Source organism: Catharus ustulatus, chromosome 6 (assembly GCF_009819885.2).
Source record: "Catharus ustulatus isolate bCatUst1 chromosome 6, bCatUst1.pri.v2, whole genome shotgun sequence".
Classification (NCBI taxonomy): domain Eukaryota; kingdom Metazoa; phylum Chordata; class Aves; order Passeriformes; family Turdidae; genus Catharus; species Catharus ustulatus.
This window is the reverse complement of record NC_046226.1, coordinates 35,035,374-35,052,997: the sequence shown is the minus strand read 5'-3', so window position 1 is coordinate 35,052,997 and position 17,624 is coordinate 35,035,374. Positions and strand designations below refer to the sequence as shown.

The 17,624-nt window shown below is 44.3% G+C and overlaps 1 protein-coding gene across 6 annotated transcripts in view; it reads left to right on the top strand.

The window, feature by feature from the left end:
• Positions 1 to 17,624, top strand: part of LOC116997531 (sodium/calcium exchanger 3) — a 110,377-nt gene that overhangs the window by 9,115 nt on the left and 83,638 nt on the right. For all 6 annotated transcript variants that reach the window (XM_033062399.1, XM_033062400.1, XM_033062396.1 and 3 more), the window contains one exon: positions 10,775 to 12,586. In XM_033062399.1, the coding sequence (XP_032918290.1) occupies positions 10,821 to 12,586 (1,766 nt within the window). In that variant the 5' untranslated portion in view covers positions 10,775 to 10,820. The remainder of the gene's footprint in view (positions 1 to 10,774; positions 12,587 to 17,624) is intronic.

Below are 17,624 nucleotides of genomic sequence, written 5' to 3'. Positions count from 1 at the left end.
TTGGGCTCACTGGACCTATGCTGTTTTACACCAGAGAAAATCTGGTCCTAAGTGCTCTGTCTCTCTTCTCTCTTGCCTGCCCTCCTCTGATGGTATGCAAATTGACTAGGCTGGAAAGATAGTTCTAATTTTTAAGATGACTTTGTGTAAAAACAGGGTTTTGGAGGGGAGGGTCAAGAGGAGGAAGCTGGTGAAAGTAAGTGCTCTGAATACCAGGAGAATGTTATTTCTTCACTTTGGAGATAAACAGCAGTATGATTATTATATGCTAGAAAGTTCTTCTGATACATAGTGTCCTGCATGCAGTTTTCAAATGTTCTGCACTGGTATCTAAGTTAAGACTTGCTGACTGCTGGGAACTGGGAGAGTATCATTGCAGGCATGTTTCAAATGACAGAAGTCTCATCCTTTTCATATAAAGTGCTTTGTTGTATGCACTGCCCCCGGCTGGCAAAGGCATATAGGTAATCTTGATTTTTTTTGAATCTTCTTAATGGACCGAGTCATGTATTTACCTGGCTTAGCCCTATGACATCTGGGTATGGAATCTGCCTGATGTTCTTGGTATGAATCAAGAAATAAACTCATGTCTTTCTTTGGAGAAAACAGCAGTTGCCTCTCATAGTTATCTGTCTGGCTTTCTGCAAGAATTTTAAATAATGTTTAGGTGTCCAGTGGAAAATCTCTGATGTCTGTGGATTCCAGGTGTCCAAGTGGGTTAAAAGGAGCTGTTCCATTAAGCTTCTAACCACCCTTTGAAATTTGGTCCTTTGCAACTCCTTTGGGGGGAATGTTTGAGGCACACTGAGACCATGGATGAGGCAGAGGAGGAACTTAGTGAGGCTGTAATGGTGAGAAAGAAGATGTGGGTATTGAGGATGTCTAGCTCCAGACAATATTTCAGATTACCTGCCCTTGGCAGGACAGAGCAGGGCAGCCAGCCAGCGAGGGCAGACCTGCAGTTGGAACACACACTGAAAGGAAAAAGGTGAATCAACCTGCCTGGTAATTCTGAAGGGAAGAACACATTTCTGCCTGTCTTTGCTGTAGAGATCAGAGTGGCATATGGCTTTATAGAGCCCTCAGGGAAAGCCCTTAGAGGGTGGGAAGAGAAGGAATGGAGGTGGGGCAGCAGATAGCCTGGAGACTGCTGCCACTTACTGTAATTGCCGTAGCAGCTCAGCTTCCACTGTTTGTTGTCCATGTCATCTCTGCAATTACCATATGGTAAATATGACTTGAGTCTCTAGCAAATAACAGAGCTAGTATTAAAAGAGAATCTGTAAACAGCTAGTGCGTAAATGAACAAAGAGCAATAAACAGCCTGGACTTATGAAGAATGAATTAATCATGGTGCATGCGAGGGCTTATTTTTTTAAAGCAATTGCAGAATTAGCAGCTGAAAAATCACCAAAGGATTAAGATATCTAAATTGTCAATAAGAGAGATGTGGGGCTATGGCAGTAAAGGGCGAGGGTGCTGTGTGGAATCCTAGTTGATAACTGTATTCAAATTGGGTGAATTTACAGGTTTTGGCACCTTCCAAGTGAAGTGGGAGGTATTTTGAGGATAACCCATAGCTCAGTGCATTTTTCATGCCTCCTGCTGTGCTCAGATCTGCAGAAGCAGTGGGCGTGTTTCAGTGTATTTCCCTCATCTCAGCTGGAGACCTTGACTTTTTGGTTGAAACTGGAAATCTCTGCTTTCATTCCACACATGGCACTCAGCACTGTGCTCCTTGTGCCAGCCCCACTGTGCTGGGGGCGCACAGCAAACAGGTGGAGAGATCTTAAAAAGTGAGCAACACAGTGAGTTTCTTTGTATCAGTCTTGATTTAACCTTTGTAACAGTCCAGTATTTTGTGAAAACCCGCTGTACAGCAGAGCTGAGAGGCAAGTTTTCACTGCCCAGGCATGGCTTTCCTGCTCCAAAGAGGGCAGATCTGCTGCTGGTTTTGGTGGGAGCAGGCACTGAGCTATGGCTCCCCCAGACACCCGTCTGCTCCTGAGTGCCTCGAAGATGGAGAATCGAGAGGAGATGAAGATAAATGATCAAAGGGCAGTCTGGGCTAATTTATAAAGATTAAAATAAATTTGTGTGCTTTGGCCAAAGAAAAGCTGTGGAGGAGAATAGCTATTTACAAGTATCTGAAGCATGTAAATCTCAGACAGGGAGGAGAATGGTTGAGAGTGCTCCAAGGACACAATAATGAGAACTAGCAGCATAAATTTTCTTAATTTCATCCTAAATATAAGAAAGACAGCTAAAGCCTCCAAGATAAATTGCATCATGGTGGAGTCTCTATGGGAAGTTGTAGAAATGCCATCACTTGGATAATTTAAAACTCGGCTGGACAAAGTACTAGGAAAATAATGGTCACAAGGGGAACAATGCAGTGGAAGTCCCTGAGGCTTGGGACCAGGCAACTTTTCTGTCTCCGGTCTGGGTAACTCTGAAATAAGAGAAATCCGTGCTAATTAGGCTGAGGGATTTTCCTATCTAACGTGACAAACAACAACCACTTATTTTTGCTGCAGTAGTAAAGATGCTTTTTGAAGTGTAGGCTTCTCCTCTCCTCTCCCCTCCCGGTTTTCTTTCTTAGTGAGCCAGGAATGGGCCCTTCTGAACAGACTCGTGGAGGAGGGCTTATAATTTCTCTTGAGTTTGATGTGGCATTTTTGATAAAAACTTTTTTTTTTTCTGCATATAGACAAAATAATTGTAAATTTTGCTTTTATTTTTCCTTGAAGGAGAAGTTAAGAAATGAGCAGGCTGTTGCAGAGGATGGAAACAGGGTGTGCCCCGCTCCTGGGATTAGCACTCAGCATGGCTTGCTGGTGGCTGTCCCAAGAGCATGTGAGGCAGGCAGGGAAGGGCTCTCTGCCTGCCTACTTGTTGCACCAAATCCAGCACACCACATGGTTTGTTTTGTTTGCCTCAAATAGGTGTTTTCTGCCAGAAAACTTGTGCTTTTCTTAACTAAGTCTGCATCTAAGATGAGATATGACTACAACACCTCTTCTCTCCTCATGTACCATTTAGCCCACCTCTGTGTGCAAATAACTACAGGCTCTGCGGCACAAATGCACTGTTGACAACAAATCCTAGAGTCTTTAATTGTAACAGTTGCAGATCTGTCACCAGAATGCTAAAGAAATGTCAGAGTTGCTGCTGTCATCTGTAGGATGCTGTGAGTCACCAGGTGATAAGTTGCACTCTGATGGTGGCACCCGAACCAGCAGTATAATATGTCTGTGAAGCAGGAGCAGTAAATAACACACCCTGTGTGCTGCCACGGGCAGTACATAAAATGTCTTTCACTGACAAGAAGTTTTCCTCACACTGGTGAAATGTTTTTCCCCTTCCCTTACTGCTCCCCAAAAGGTTTTCACTATTCTTTATAAACCAGCAAGAGAGTGTGATGAAAACCACAGTGCCTTGAAGGCTGCAGCAGAGGAGTCAGTGCCTGGTACAGCCCCATGTGTTGTCAGGTGCTCCACGTTGTCTCTTTAACCTGGAAGAGGCAGGGGCACCACTGAGTGGGTGTCCAAATAACTCCACCTCTCTATTTCCCTCCTAAACCTGAAAAGGAAGATTTTCAATGTTTTCACTGGGCCTTTCACCTCATGAGAGTAAGTCTGGAGAATGTGGCTGAACCTGCCCTCTCAGTGTGGGGCCATTCATGCTGGGAAGAACGGGGTGTTCACCTGCATGCAAGGTGATACAAGCACCTAAAGGCTTTAACCGTGTTTAGAAACTCCTCTAAATGCTTTGGAAAGACTGATCCTTGAAGATCTGCCTCTGAATGTGCAATGGAGGCTTCCCAGTGACTTCTGAAAGGCCACGATGGTGACTTTTTGCCAAATGCGCTTGTGGCTGTCACCGAGGCACTGCAGTGAGCTCCAGGTGCAGTTTGTACAGGATGAGTTTGCTCGGGGTCCCTGTGCACTAACAGCAGGATGTGGTGGTCACAAGCAGGCCTGGACCCCATAGCTGTGCTTCTTACTCTCTTACTGTGTGGGTGACTGAGCACAGGCACACGTTGAGCAAAGAGGTTGTGTTTGAATATCCTCAAATGCATTTTTTTAATATGTTTTTTAATATGTTTAATATGTATTCAAAAGCCAGCTGGATGTGGTCCTGGGCAACTGGCTCTAGGTGGCCCTACTTGAGCCAGGGGGTTGAACTAGATGGTCTCCATTGATTCCTGCTACCTCCTGTGTGAACTGCCTGCTTGAAAGTCCTGGAAATACAACAGTGAGATCGTGTAATATTCATGAAAAGAAAAAACCCTCATCTATATCTGAGCAGATAATACTGCCTTTTAAGCGGGAGGGTGCCCACTACTAATCTGTATGTCAGCCTAAATGCTAGGTTTTGGTTTTTGAATGTAAAAAAGGCTATGGTTCTGGGGAAGAAAAGAGTAACTCTTGCTGTCTCTCAGGCTGAGGAATCTCAGACATGGATGTGTATGGGGAGCAGAAGAGCAAACACACCGTGGCTCAGAAGGAGGCTGCACTGCCCCACACCATGAATAAGGATGGCTCTTGAAGTGTGGCTGTGGCTGCCCACGGAAGGTTTTCTGCAGTCTGCCTCCTCCTATGCATGTCTGTGTACAGAGCATAAACTGCAGCTCTGCTACCATATATCCGTGTATCCTGTACAGATGTTTTTCAGGTCAGGTGTTAGCAAGGAAATAAAATGCCTGGCCAGTCAAGTGGGATATTGGAAGGGGACAATTAAGTACAGGCACCTTTATGGGTTAGCCATTTATGCCCCTGCTTTTCTAGGAGCATCGTGGATACTAAAATACAGAAAAAGCAGTGTGGACTGGTTCCCCAGGGCGAGTTGAGTGTTTGGAGGTTGCTCCTAGCTGTACACAGACTTGTGCTCTGCTTAGGCCAGCCCCTGGGATTACCAGATGTAACTGGATCTCATCACTGCAGCATTTCTTTAAGGAATTAGTAGATTTGAGTTCTTATGTCAATTAACACCCATTTACCATGCTAGAATGGTGGGTACTGCCCAAATTAGTAGAGACACCAGCTTGTAAATATTAAAGACTTGCCAAGAGAGCTGGTAGCTTTTTTTTATGGTAGCTTTTTGCAGTGTCTTGAGCAAAAAGGAAGGCTGGTTTTTCACATACCAAGGGGATTAATCCATAGGCAGCTAATTCTGGGCTTTGGCATGTTTACTGTGAAGTGCAAAGCAACAAGCACCTAAGCTCTCTGCCGTAACTTTTCCACCGAGCCGAACTATGGGGATCTGTCATGGCCTAGACATGAGTGATGGTGCTGTTTCCCTCATAAAACCTAGCTGGTGCAGTAGTCCGGGGGTAAACTACCTATTTGCTGTGTCATAACCTGTGTAAAGTCAGCTTGGGCTCCTTGGCTGTGCTTGTTTCAGATAGGCAGGCATGTGCCATCAGTCTGACAATTTAAGGCTTGGTCTGTGTTGGAAATTTGCACTTGTCAGACAAAATGGATCTGGTTACACTGCTGTGGCTTTTGGCTTGCAAGGAAATCTTAACCTGCACTCTAGATACTACTCTTGTAGTGATGAGCAAAGGGCTCAGTAGCATTTCAATGGAGACAATTGAAAAATAGGCTTTGTTTTGTATTAAATATTTTTCTGTGCTTTTATTTTGGGGGAGGGAGGACCTTGCATTAGGTATAATACCTCCTCTGCAAAAACTCAGTTATTTGTGTTCTTTGGCAGAAAGGCTATAATTTCAATTTTTGCTCATGGTTATAAAAAACCCTCTGTGTTCAATCAAAAAGCTTTTATGTGCTTTGGAACTGAGGAATGTGAAGTCATGTTATTAAGCTGAGCCTCACTTCTGTCTCCCCCAGCTTTGGAGCGGGGCTGTGAGATGCTGCTGATAGCAGTGCTGTATCTGCTCTGTGCTGGGACAGATATCTGCCAAGTGCACCTTGAGCCGTCTCTGCCTGGCCCCAGTGCAGCACCAGTGCCTGAGTGGGGCTCACCCCACGCTGAGATCTAATCAGCCTTTCCTGACTAGTCTGGAGTCAGGGAGAGAGGATGTATGGCCACAGATGTACTCCCATATCTCATTTATTTGGGAGGCGGGGGGAAGAGGGGAAGGAGAGGGAGGTGCTGGAAGACCTAATCTTATTTGCAGGTCAGATCCAAAGGCTTTTATGAAGGTTTAAGGGGCATTTTGCTTAAATAAGAAATTAATAGGGACTTAGGGGGTTGCCTTTGGTTTTGTATTTAATGAGCAGTGGTATTAGGAACTTGGCATGTAGAGGTTGCATATTATCAGCCATCATTATGTTATGGTGCCTCTTGGTTTAATTTCTTGTAAATGCTTCCTTTTGAAAATATCCTTACCTTTGCAGTCATGTGAGGAGTTGTACACAAAAAGGTAAATTATAAGGGATCAATATAGCCTTGCCAGCTTTATGCCAAATACAAATCCACAGCAGACAAACCATCAGTCTTCTGAAACTCAGCTTATAAGATATCATAGCATTGTCTCATAGAACCATAAAGTGGTTTGGGTTGGAAGGGACCTTAATTGTGGCAAGCATGGACTTGTCATAGTCCTACCCTTTGGACTGTCTTCAGAAGTATTTCAAGACTCATCTTTTTGTTTATGAGTTCTATTAGTGCATTTATAGATGATGTGGCCATTGTCAGCTCTTGTAGAAGGAGCTCCTTTGGCTAAAATAATTGTTATGTATCCTAGAGCCTTGCTGTTGAATGCTTGTTCATCCTGGTGCAGTGATGCCCACAGCACTTTGTCTTTTGCATTGAGTACTTTGAACTTACCCTGCCAGACAGGGGATGCTTTCTGGTCCCCTCACTGCCAGTGACCTCATTTGCACACACAGGGCAAATTCTTGTCGCAAAGCAGAGACTTGTGGGAGAAAATTATGTCTGATAGCAGAGAGGTAGTGGAAATGATGATCCTTGTGATCAGCCACTATCAACTAACTTTCTACTGTTGCTGAAACCTCGTGCTGTTTGCATCCTGTAGGGCTGGGGCAGTGACAGTGCTAGAGTGACACCTCTCTGTGCCAGATGTGTTTTGTGGCACTGGTGTCGGAGGGGTGACACCATGATGCCTCCTGAGCGTCTGAGGGTGACTCAGGATTGTTCTGTGAGCCCACCTGGAGCCCTGGTGCTCAGAGCAGGTCTCATGCTGAAGGCTGGCTCCTGTCAGTCAGCCCTGCTGAGATCAATGCTGCTCCTTAGAGGAGTGGGGACGAGTCTGGTGCACGCTGGGCACTCCAGGATTACCCCTCCACTGGTTTTTGGACTGAGTTTAGTAGCTATATCTGAGGGAGAACTTGCACCTTGTGTAAGCAACCTTGTTGATCTGGAGATTGAGTTTTAACTCTTCAGTCCTCTGCTACCTCAGTGCCAAACTGTTACTTCAGTGTTTTCTTAAGACAAGTTTTAAAATTTAATGCTTTTTTTCGTTATAGAGCATTTTTGCAGCAGTTCTCAATAGGAGGATTGCCGTAAGAATGCTTCACTGTATTTTTCACATTGGTTAGGTTACTGTTTTTCATGTTAATGAACATATATTAAGATCTTACTAGACAGCATGGCTGTGAGCAAAGTTCCTGTTGATCCCACTGGGAAATTTTATCTGTGACAAAGAATTGCAGGATCGGGTCATTATTGTTTCATTTGAGAAAAATGATTGTGACCTCCACTTGATGTCAAAGCAAATGAAAATCAGTGAAGAAAAATATTCCCAAATTCTGAGATTTTAGTCTGCAACATATAGCCTGAGTTTGGAGATCCTAATACATAAACAGAGGCTACCCTGGTAGAGATTGTCTTTGAGATAACATACTATTAGTTTGATAAATAATAGTAAAATTACCCTCTGCTTAAAATCAAATTAAAAATTTAAGCAGAACTGGCAGGGTCCTGGAGTGTGTCAAGGATTGCCTAGCAATAGAAACCATCATGGCATTACAGAAAGTAGACAGTGTTAATTACAGAAGTTGTCTGTCCCACAGAGAAGGAGGTTGGTGGTAGCAGTGATTTATTTCAGAGGGCATTTAGTCATTGCACTATTTCTAGACAAGGCTCTGAATTTAAGTGATACTTAGACTCCTAAATAACTTCTCAAACCAAATTTAGGTGCTTGAGTCACGTATATGTTTTTGAAATTACTCCTGTCTTTCTGTCAGCCGTTTCTACATGGCTGGTCTTAGAAGACACAGCACCTACTGGATGTGGTACAGTTTAGTAGGAGCTGGGAGCTGAAAGTGTCAAGAGGTTGGTGGATACCTGCCAGCAGCTGCAGTATGGAAAAGGATGATCTGATGTGCCTGGGGTGTTTTTTGAGCTGCTGCGCTCATGCAGCTGGTCTGTGTGTGCACCTTGTATCAGAGGCACCTGGAATGTGTCATCTTTGCTGTCGTGTGCACACATCTACCTTGCAGCCCAGAGATCTTGGGCTTGCGGCTCATAGTCACCCTGCGCATGTTCACTGGCCCTTTCTCAGGGGTTGCCCAACACCTTGCAGCCAGAAATCTGGGCAAATACTATGCAGAGAGGGAAGGAGGACAAAATGGGAGCATCAAACTGAATCTGAGTAATTTTCTGGGCAGTTCAGTCCTCCCTGTGACCCTGAGCTGTGCAGGCAGTGGGGTGTTTGAGCGAGATTTCAGGGCTTGGAGCTGTCTAACAGTCCTCACTGGGGCTGAGGTCCCTCTCATCCTGGGAGCTCTATCAGGCACCAGGGCTCTGGGAGACAGGAAGATACATAAGTATGCATAGGAGTGTGAAGGTATATAGGCCAACATGGGAGAATCTCTCTTCTGGATTAGTCCACACAGCATGAAGAACTGTATTGTTTTTTAATATCAAGGGTGTCAGATATGGATTTGTGATCCTGATACTGCATAATCAATTCTCTCCCCTCTGCTGTGCTTTGTCAGGAACAGTTTTGTTCATTTGCAGTCCGTGTTCATGCTTTCCTTCCTGTTTTGCTGTCTTTATAGATTTTTATCTGAAAGTTGAAAATGTTTTTTGTTGATATTGGGAAGATTGCGCCTGCTTTTGGAAATAGGCGAGCGACACAACATGATGATAAAATAGCCATTTGAGATGCATTTATTACTGCTGATAACACAATAATGTTGTCTGGAATATTTGCAGTTCAGAGAGGGGGGTGGATCTCCTCAAGTGTTCAGGAGCCAGTTCATCTCTTTGAACTGCTGTCATCGGAAGTTCAGGCATCTTGCTCTAAACCGCCTGACTGGGTAACCTCTTGAGACAGCAGAGAGAGGTGTGAAGGGACATAATTCCTTCTTGGATATGTAGGCCTTAAATACATGTTTTGTGTCAGCACTGGGTGGGACAGGAAGGATTGTTCCCTTCAAATGAGTGTCTCTTTCCTCTGACTACAAAAGGAGCCTGGGAGGCTTTGTTTGACTTGCTGCCCAAGATTTGGGTAGTTACAGTAGGGGAAATGAATCCCAGGCCTGCTCATTTGGCAGTACAAACCTCAGTGAAAGTTAGTGGGAGTTAAGGCTTTTGAACCTTCCAAGTGCTGTAGATAATGCCACTATTAAGTTTGATGTTTCCTGTGAGATACTTGCCTGTGTCTGGACTCACAAATGTGATTTGTCAGTTAAGCCTGAGATCAAATTTTTCCAGAGGCCTGTTATGAAGGAAGGAGAATAGTGTGATCCATGATAATGTGAAGTGTTCAGAATCCAATTTTAAAATTTTAAGTGGTGCAAGCCCTACAGCAATGTAGTCTGTAAGTAATAGAAGGTATTATTGGGCAGTGATATGCCAACTCTATGTGCTACATCGATCAGCTCCATTGTTTTTGTATGGTATTTTAGGTTAGAGATTACTTTCATTTTAGAAGATATTTGAAAATACATCAATTCCTTCGGGATGCAGAGGGAATGTTGGTGGGTACATGCATTTTACTCTGTCTTCTGAGTTTTATGAGCACAACTTTTCCTAAATGTGGCATTTTTGTAGGTTTCTGTGACCATTTAAAAGCATGATTATTGATGTAAAATGTGACTGTCCAGATGGCAAAGGAGAGGCTAGTGATAAATGGCCTTTGGCACATTGCCGAGCATGAGTCTTCTGCCCTATTTCTGAGTTGATATCTTTACCTTTTAACATGGATGCCCCGTGCATCAGAAGCTTGGGGAGCCCTAGGGCCCTTCTGCAGATTCTGCAGCCTATTAGGAGGGGCTCTTTGTGGGGATGATTTGGCCACCAAGGTACTCCATGATTTATAACTGAATTACATCCTACAAATGGACTTCATTTGGAGATTGCTCACTGGCCTTGAATGGTACTTTCTGTGTTGCTAGAGACTGCTTGAGTTGTTTCATTCCCTGGGTTCTGAGGCAGGAGGGTCCCTAGGTTTGACAGCTTGTGCTGAGTTGAAGTGCTGTGTGCTGGGGATCACCATGGCATCACTAGGTGAGTGGCAGCCGAGCACTCAGTTCTTCTGTTGCATATGCTGTAGGTCAGGAATGAACTATTATGTATATATATATACACACATACACACACACACACACACTTTTCCTCTGAATTACTTTTCTAGCAATTGGTCTGCATCTGCAAGGCATATAAATGCTGTAGTTTATTAGAGTCCCTGCTAAATACCTTCTTCAAAGTGGCAGAGAGACAACCCCTACATCTGTACCAGTTCTCTTCAGTGGTGAGACACTGGAGTGCGTTTGGGTAAATGTTGCATCTTCCTTCTCTCTCATGCTTCCCTACCCCCTCTCTGTTTTGTTCGTTTCAGGTTCTCGGCCTTTTTGGATCTACACAGTGGAAGTTGCATCTTGTGTATGGCGTGGTTAAGCTTGCAGCCTGTCACCTCGGCCTTCCTCCATTTTGGGCTGGTTACTTTTGTGCTGTTTTTGCATGGTTTGCAGGTGGATGCTGGCCTGACGGGAGACTCAACCAGTACAGTACAAAACAGCTCGTGTTCAGGATCTTTTGACTGCAAGGAGGGTGTTATCCTGCCAATATGGTACCCAGAAAACCCATCCCTTGGGGACAAAATTGCCCGTGTTATCGTATACTTTGTAGCACTGATCTACATGTTCCTTGGAGTCTCCATCATTGCAGATCGTTTCATGGCATCTATAGAGGTCATTACGTCACAGGAGAAAGAAATAACAATTAAGAAACCCAATGGAGAGACCACAACGACCACCATTCGGATTTGGAATGAAACTGTTTCCAACTTAACCCTCATGGCTCTGGGCTCCTCTGCTCCTGAGATCCTCTTGTCTCTGATAGAAGTGTGTGGGCATGGATTCATAGCTGGAGACCTGGGGCCATCTACAATTGTTGGCAGCGCTGCTTTCAATATGTTTATCATCATTGCCATCTGTGTCTATGTGATCCCTGATGGGGAAACCAGGAAGATAAAACACCTGAGGGTTTTCTTTGTCACAGCTGCATGGAGCATCTTTGCTTACATCTGGTTGTACATGATCCTTGCTGTCTTCTCTCCAGGAGTGGTTCAGGTTTGGGAAGGCTTGCTCACGCTTTTCTTCTTCCCACTTTGTGTCGTTCTGGCTTGGATAGCGGATAGACGTCTGCTTTTCTACAAGTATATGCACAAAAAGTACCGTACTGATAAGCACAGGGGCATTATCATAGAATCAGAAGGTGATCACCCTAAGGGAATTGAGATGGATGGCAAGATGATGAACTCTCACTTTCTAGATGGGAACTTAGTGACTGTGGAGGGGAAGGAGGTAGATGAATCTCGCAAAGAGATGATCCGGATCCTAAAGGACCTGAAGCAAAAGCACCCAGAAAAGGACTTGGACCAGCTGGTGGAGATGGCCAACTACTACGCCTTGTCTCATCAGCAGAAGAGCAGAGCCTTTTATCGCATTCAAGCAACCAGAATGATGACGGGAGCTGGCAATATTCTGAAGAAGCATGCAGCTGAACAAGCCAAGAGAACCACTAGCTTGCATGAGGTACGGCCAGAGGAACCTGAGGAATTCATCTCCAAAATTTATTTTGACCCATGCTCCTACCAATGTCTTGAGAACTGTGGTGCCGTTCTCCTGACAGTGGTGAGGAAAGGAGGGGACATGTCCAAGACCATCTATGTGGACTATAAAACAGAGGATGGCTCTGCCAATGCTGGTGCTGACTATGAGTTCACAGAGGGGACTGTTGTCTTGAAATCTGGGGAGACCCAGAAGGAGTTCTCAGTGGGAATTATTGATGATGACATATTTGAAGAAGATGAGCATTTTTTTGTGCGACTCAGTAACCTCCGTGTGGTGGAGAGTGAGGAACCTCCAGAGCTCAGTAACTCTCCGTACCCGAAGGCCATATTGGCTTCTCCTTGTGTGGCCACAGTGACTATCCTGGACGATGACCATGCTGGCATCTTCACATTTGAGTGTGACATTATACATGTCAGTGAGAGCATTGGTGTGATGGAGGTCAAAGTCCTAAGGACATCAGGTGCGCGGGGTACAGTCATAGTGCCATTTAGGACAGTAGAAGGGACAGCAAAAGGAGGCGGAGAAGACTTTGAAGACACTTACGGGGAGCTGGAGTTCAAGAATGATGAAACTGTGTAAGTACCCCATTTTTTTCTGTTCTTGGGTCCAGTTATGGTATTTAACCCCACATTTTGAGTCCGTTACAGGTGAATGCTGACAAGGGACAGGCTCCTTTCTTCAGCTTTCCATCAGTTTCTCTGCTTACCTCTTTCAGGCAAGAGCCGACAGCAGGATTTAAGAGCTCAAAGCTCTTGTCCCTTCCCTCTTGGGGATGACAAATTGAGGCTTAGAAATACTGGGAACCAGGGGATAGGAAGAAAATATATCATTCTCTGAGGTCCTGTACTAAAGCTAAGGGTTAATGGAGAGTTAAGGTAGAGAGAGAAGGAAAAAGATGAGGTTTTACTTGGCTGGGCAAATACAGGAAAGCCTCTTTGTGAACACCAAACACAGGGAACACAGGAGTTTGTTGCAATCCCTAGATTAAAGCTCCATAACAATTATTCCCAGGCATGGAAGAGCTGCTCAGTAGTCCTGGGGTTTTATTTTCACAGGAGCAATACTTCGTACCTGTGTCCCTAGGCTTGCTTGTGCAGCTGGCAGGTCTGTGTGGCAGCTAATTCACAGCACAGGCACAGCTGCAAAGCCATTCTGCTGGACCTGAAATCCTTGCAGCCTTTATGAATCTATGGTCTACCCATATTCCCTACATCACCTTCTCTGTGGTCTCTGTACATCTGTTCATTTGCTACCTGTGGTTTTTTCCCCTTATAAAATACTGTGGCAAATGGCAGTAATGGTCTAAAGCATTGCAGATCACAGCTTGCCCATGTGGCTCCATGACCCAGTGTTTTCATACAGAATGAAGAAGGGAAGCAGCACCCATCCTATTAATTCAGCTTTTTTTTATTGCATACTAAGTAGCTGATGATAAGCTAGGAAGTAATAAAGACCAGAGAGGCAGTAATGTCTAATTGCTCCAAGTACCTGTTGTTAACATTAGTGAGGAATGAGAAAAATCCCTTAGCTGAGTAGGGAGAAGGACAGAGGTGTGAGCCTGGTGGTAAAGGTACTAAGTGCCTATTTCCTTTTGTTAAAACCTTATCACTTGACCTATCACAGCAAGAATCGTGCAGGCTTGCATCTGACATCAGAGGAAGGAAATGTTTGTACCAAGCCTCCCAATACTGTGCCCAGAAGGATGTTAATAGATTAAATTCTATGAAGTAGAGATGTCTTAATTTGATAGGACCTTCTGTCTTAGTCCACTAAACCATTTAATCCAGCTAATATCCACAGTCTTGATGCTTGATTATAAGTACGTGCTCTTCCTCTTAAAGGAAGGGAAGCTCCTGATGGCTGACTTCAGCCACTGTCAGAGCTGGAAGGGGATCAGCTGTCCTAATCTGGCCTTTTTAGGAAGATGGGCCATGCAGGTCAGTCTCCTTAACTGGGCCACAAGCTGATTTCTGTGGAAAAAGTGAAGAAGAATGCTAGGTTTGTGGTTACAGTCTTCTGTGAGCAGGCTACCTAAAATATGATGGCTACTACTTTGCTTCAGCCAGGTCTTGAAGCAAAGAGACTTTCCTTGCTTGAAGACCCACCAGTGAAAGGCCATCAGATTTGGGGTACCAGAGATGGGGTACTCTGAGCTATACTCCCTTTCTCTCATGTGCTGGCTAATGAAAGATTTCTTTTGTCTTTGAAAAGTGTGACAGAAGGTCAGAGCATATCTATATAGTTACTTCACTTGGGTTAAAACAAATCACTTTCAGCAGGACCTGGTGCATCCTTGTGGCACAGACTCTAATAACAAAAGGTGATCCAGAAAACATGTGTAGGTTACTTAACACTGTAGTTTTTGACCCAGCAATAAACTAGAACATAGACAAGACATTTTCAGTGTATTTAAAATGGTGACCACACCTGATGCATTAATGAGACTTTCACTTCTGCATCAGAAGCCTGCTGGGAGCAAAGCTCACTAGCCACAGTGGCCATGGAGATCATGTGGCTAGCACATTTTACTTTCTTTTGGAGCTAGAATTAGTGTAGTGGCTCAACATAGTATTTAATCAAACTAATAAGCGTAACAAGGAGGGAGATCATATCAGCCAGCATATATCTTTATTCACTCTCTATTTACTCCTTTATTCATACCTCCAGGAATTACAGGAATAGAATTTTAGTCTGGAAACATGGAGGTAATTTTCCATGATCAGTTTTTGGCCTTTAAATTCAGTGAACACAGGTCAGTTGCTACATTTTGCTAGCTCCTCTCTGAGGCGCACGTTGTAGCAGCTGTAGAAAGCAGTAGTAGGTGGCTTTAGTATTTTCTTTCTTCTCTGCTTTCTAAATCTGAATGCAGAAAAATAATTTTGAGTAAATATGTAGGCTGCAAACAAATTTGAAGTGACTTAGATCTCAATTTGTGCTTCAGACCCGTAATGCTGCTATTCCAACAGACAGTTTGCTCAGCCCAGTTTGGGAAGATGGGTGGATAGGGTGTTTGGTACAGTTTTGCTGACCCAGAGGGCAGTGTATGAGTCACAGAATTGCTTGGTACAAGGCTGTCTGAAGACACTGGGTCACCAAATAGCCAGAGCATTGTCTGGCCAAATATTTGAGTCTCTGCCTCTTAGATGCCTTGCCACTGAGGGGGATCCACCACGAGGTACTGACATCCCCTGCACACAGAAGGGAGAACCAAGAGGCCACCAAGCCCAGTACAGAATAGAGCAGACAGCAGGGAGACTAAGATGATCAGTAGGCAATGCGAAGGGAGTCAGAAAGCAGTGATAAATTATTGTGCTCCACTTCAGCCTACTGTTCAGATCCTTGCCTAGGAAAAGTGGAACTTGGGCTCTAGTTTCCATGCTGGTGTAAAACTCCTACACCAGAATGCCCACCTCTCTGCCTTAACCTTCTTAGTCTTATCATAGAGTCACTTTGATAAGACTTTTTGCCTCATGGAGGAGAGAAATTATTTAACAGCATCTTGCAAACATGTGAGACAGTGCTGAGCTTTGCCGTGGCTGTGCATGTATGCTGAGGATCTGCAGAACTGCAGCCACCTAGAAGCACTGATCTGTGTAAAATGAAGGAGAGCAAAGCTTCAGGTCATGCTCTCAGCTTGCTCTCCATCACATGAACTAAAAAACTTGCTCTTGCATTGTGCAGCAGCAGGCAATCTGTAAGCAGTTTGGAGGTTGGCCTCCTGAAGTGTATGAGGGGCACTGGATTACACAGCATCCCTGACATCAAACTATAGGAGAGGCACTGCCACCTACCAGATCCCGAGGGCCAAGGATAAGCACTTTTCCTGGAAACTAAATGGAGAACAGGTCTTCACTTAGATATACCAAGATAGAATAAACTGTCTCAGGGTTGTTTTTGAGAGGCTTTCCCTAAAATATATGGGGCCAAAAAAAGCTGAGTTGATGTGAGCTTTACAGAACAAGAGGGAAATGGGTCCTGCCAGCGGGTCTTGCTTATTGCCTCTGTGATTCTTTCTAGACTAACACAGTCAAAGTTTCCTTACTCACTTCTGGGTGAGAGCAGAAGAGAAAGCAGGCTGAGATGAGGGGGGGTTGAAACAATGCCATTATTGCTGAAATATGGTACTGTGCAGAGTGTGTGTGTGTGTATGTATGGGTGTGTTTGAGTGTTGGATAGCAGTGAATATAGCCATATAATCTTGAATGCTGTCATCTGTTGAGAAGAGAACTGATCAAGTCTCAAATATTTGATTATGCTGCCTCCTTTTCAATACATTTGTTATTTCTGAACTCCTGGCCCAGTGAGGGCCAGATGTAAGCAGCTGAAGTGGAATCTTAGCTCTCTTGTTGACTGAAAGGATCAATCAAATCAAAAGCCACTTTTTTCTTTTTTTTCTTTTTTTTCTTTTTTTTCTTTTTTTTTTTTTTTGCAAGATGACTGAATACTTTTCTTTAAATGATTTTGTATGGAAATAAATGTTAGGTTCTTGAAGGTATGAAAATGTAGAAGAATGATTGACCCTGCTGCTTTATCATGTCTAAGCAATATAGAAATCATTAAGAGCCAGAAGCAAAAAATGAATTGAGTTTTAAAGGATTTTCTTTTTACATTAGGAAGAGAACTCCTATCAAGTCATTAAATTTAATTTAAGTTTTCTCTGTTTAAATTGTTTCTTCTGTTTAAAACTGTTCAAATTTGTATGGAAATTTGTCTATGTCTTGTTTTAAAACGTTTGGAAAGATGCACAAGTTACCAATAGTTAGTAATAGTTAGTTGATATGCCAGCTAGACAATGAGGTTCTGCTGTGGCCCTGTCACTTGCAGCAGCAGTGCCAAGTTAAGACTTAGGCAGAGAGATCTACTTTGGTAGGTGCCTTTGTTGCTTGCTATGTTACTTGCAGGACCTGCAGACCACTAGAATTTAAGCTAGAGTGTTGCCGTGGCTCAGGAAGGAACTGGCTGTTGAGAGGTGCTGTACTGTTGAACTGGTGTTCAATGGGCTGTAGAGCCTCTTCACAAAGCCAGCATGGCTGAACTTTGGAAGCACATGGAAACCTGGAGTCCCTTACCTATGTGTGTGTTAGGCAGAGCGCTTAACATCAGAAGGGCTGTCTGCTCCTTCTATACAGAGACTGCTGGAGACAAACATTAAGCCTGCCGTGATAGGCAGCGGGATACTCCCTCCCTTCAGGATTTAGGCAGGATGTTGTGCAAGTTGCATGTTGCCTCTCCCTGTCTGTATCTCCCTAGAAAATCCCACAGGCTGCTGTGTGCATGGCTGTGTCTGCCCCATGGAGTCACTATGAGCCTTGGGCTGTCTCCCTGTACATGCTTAGTTTGGTGGTGCTGGTCTTCCAGTGGGCTGCCATGGCACTGTGCAGTGAAAAATCATCCTCCTCTTGGGGGCTTCAGACACTTTCTGGCAGGGGCCTCATGAAATGTGTGGTTTTGTGTGCATGTGGTGGCTAGAGGTGGTCCTGTCTGGATCAAGGTGACGTTGGTGCTGTGCTCCAAGGCTGCTGGTTACCAGTTGCCCCAGGGCAGACAGCACATGCTGGTGCTGCTGCCCTCTCTCCTGTGTGTTGTGCCACCCTTGTTTGGTAGGAAGGTCAG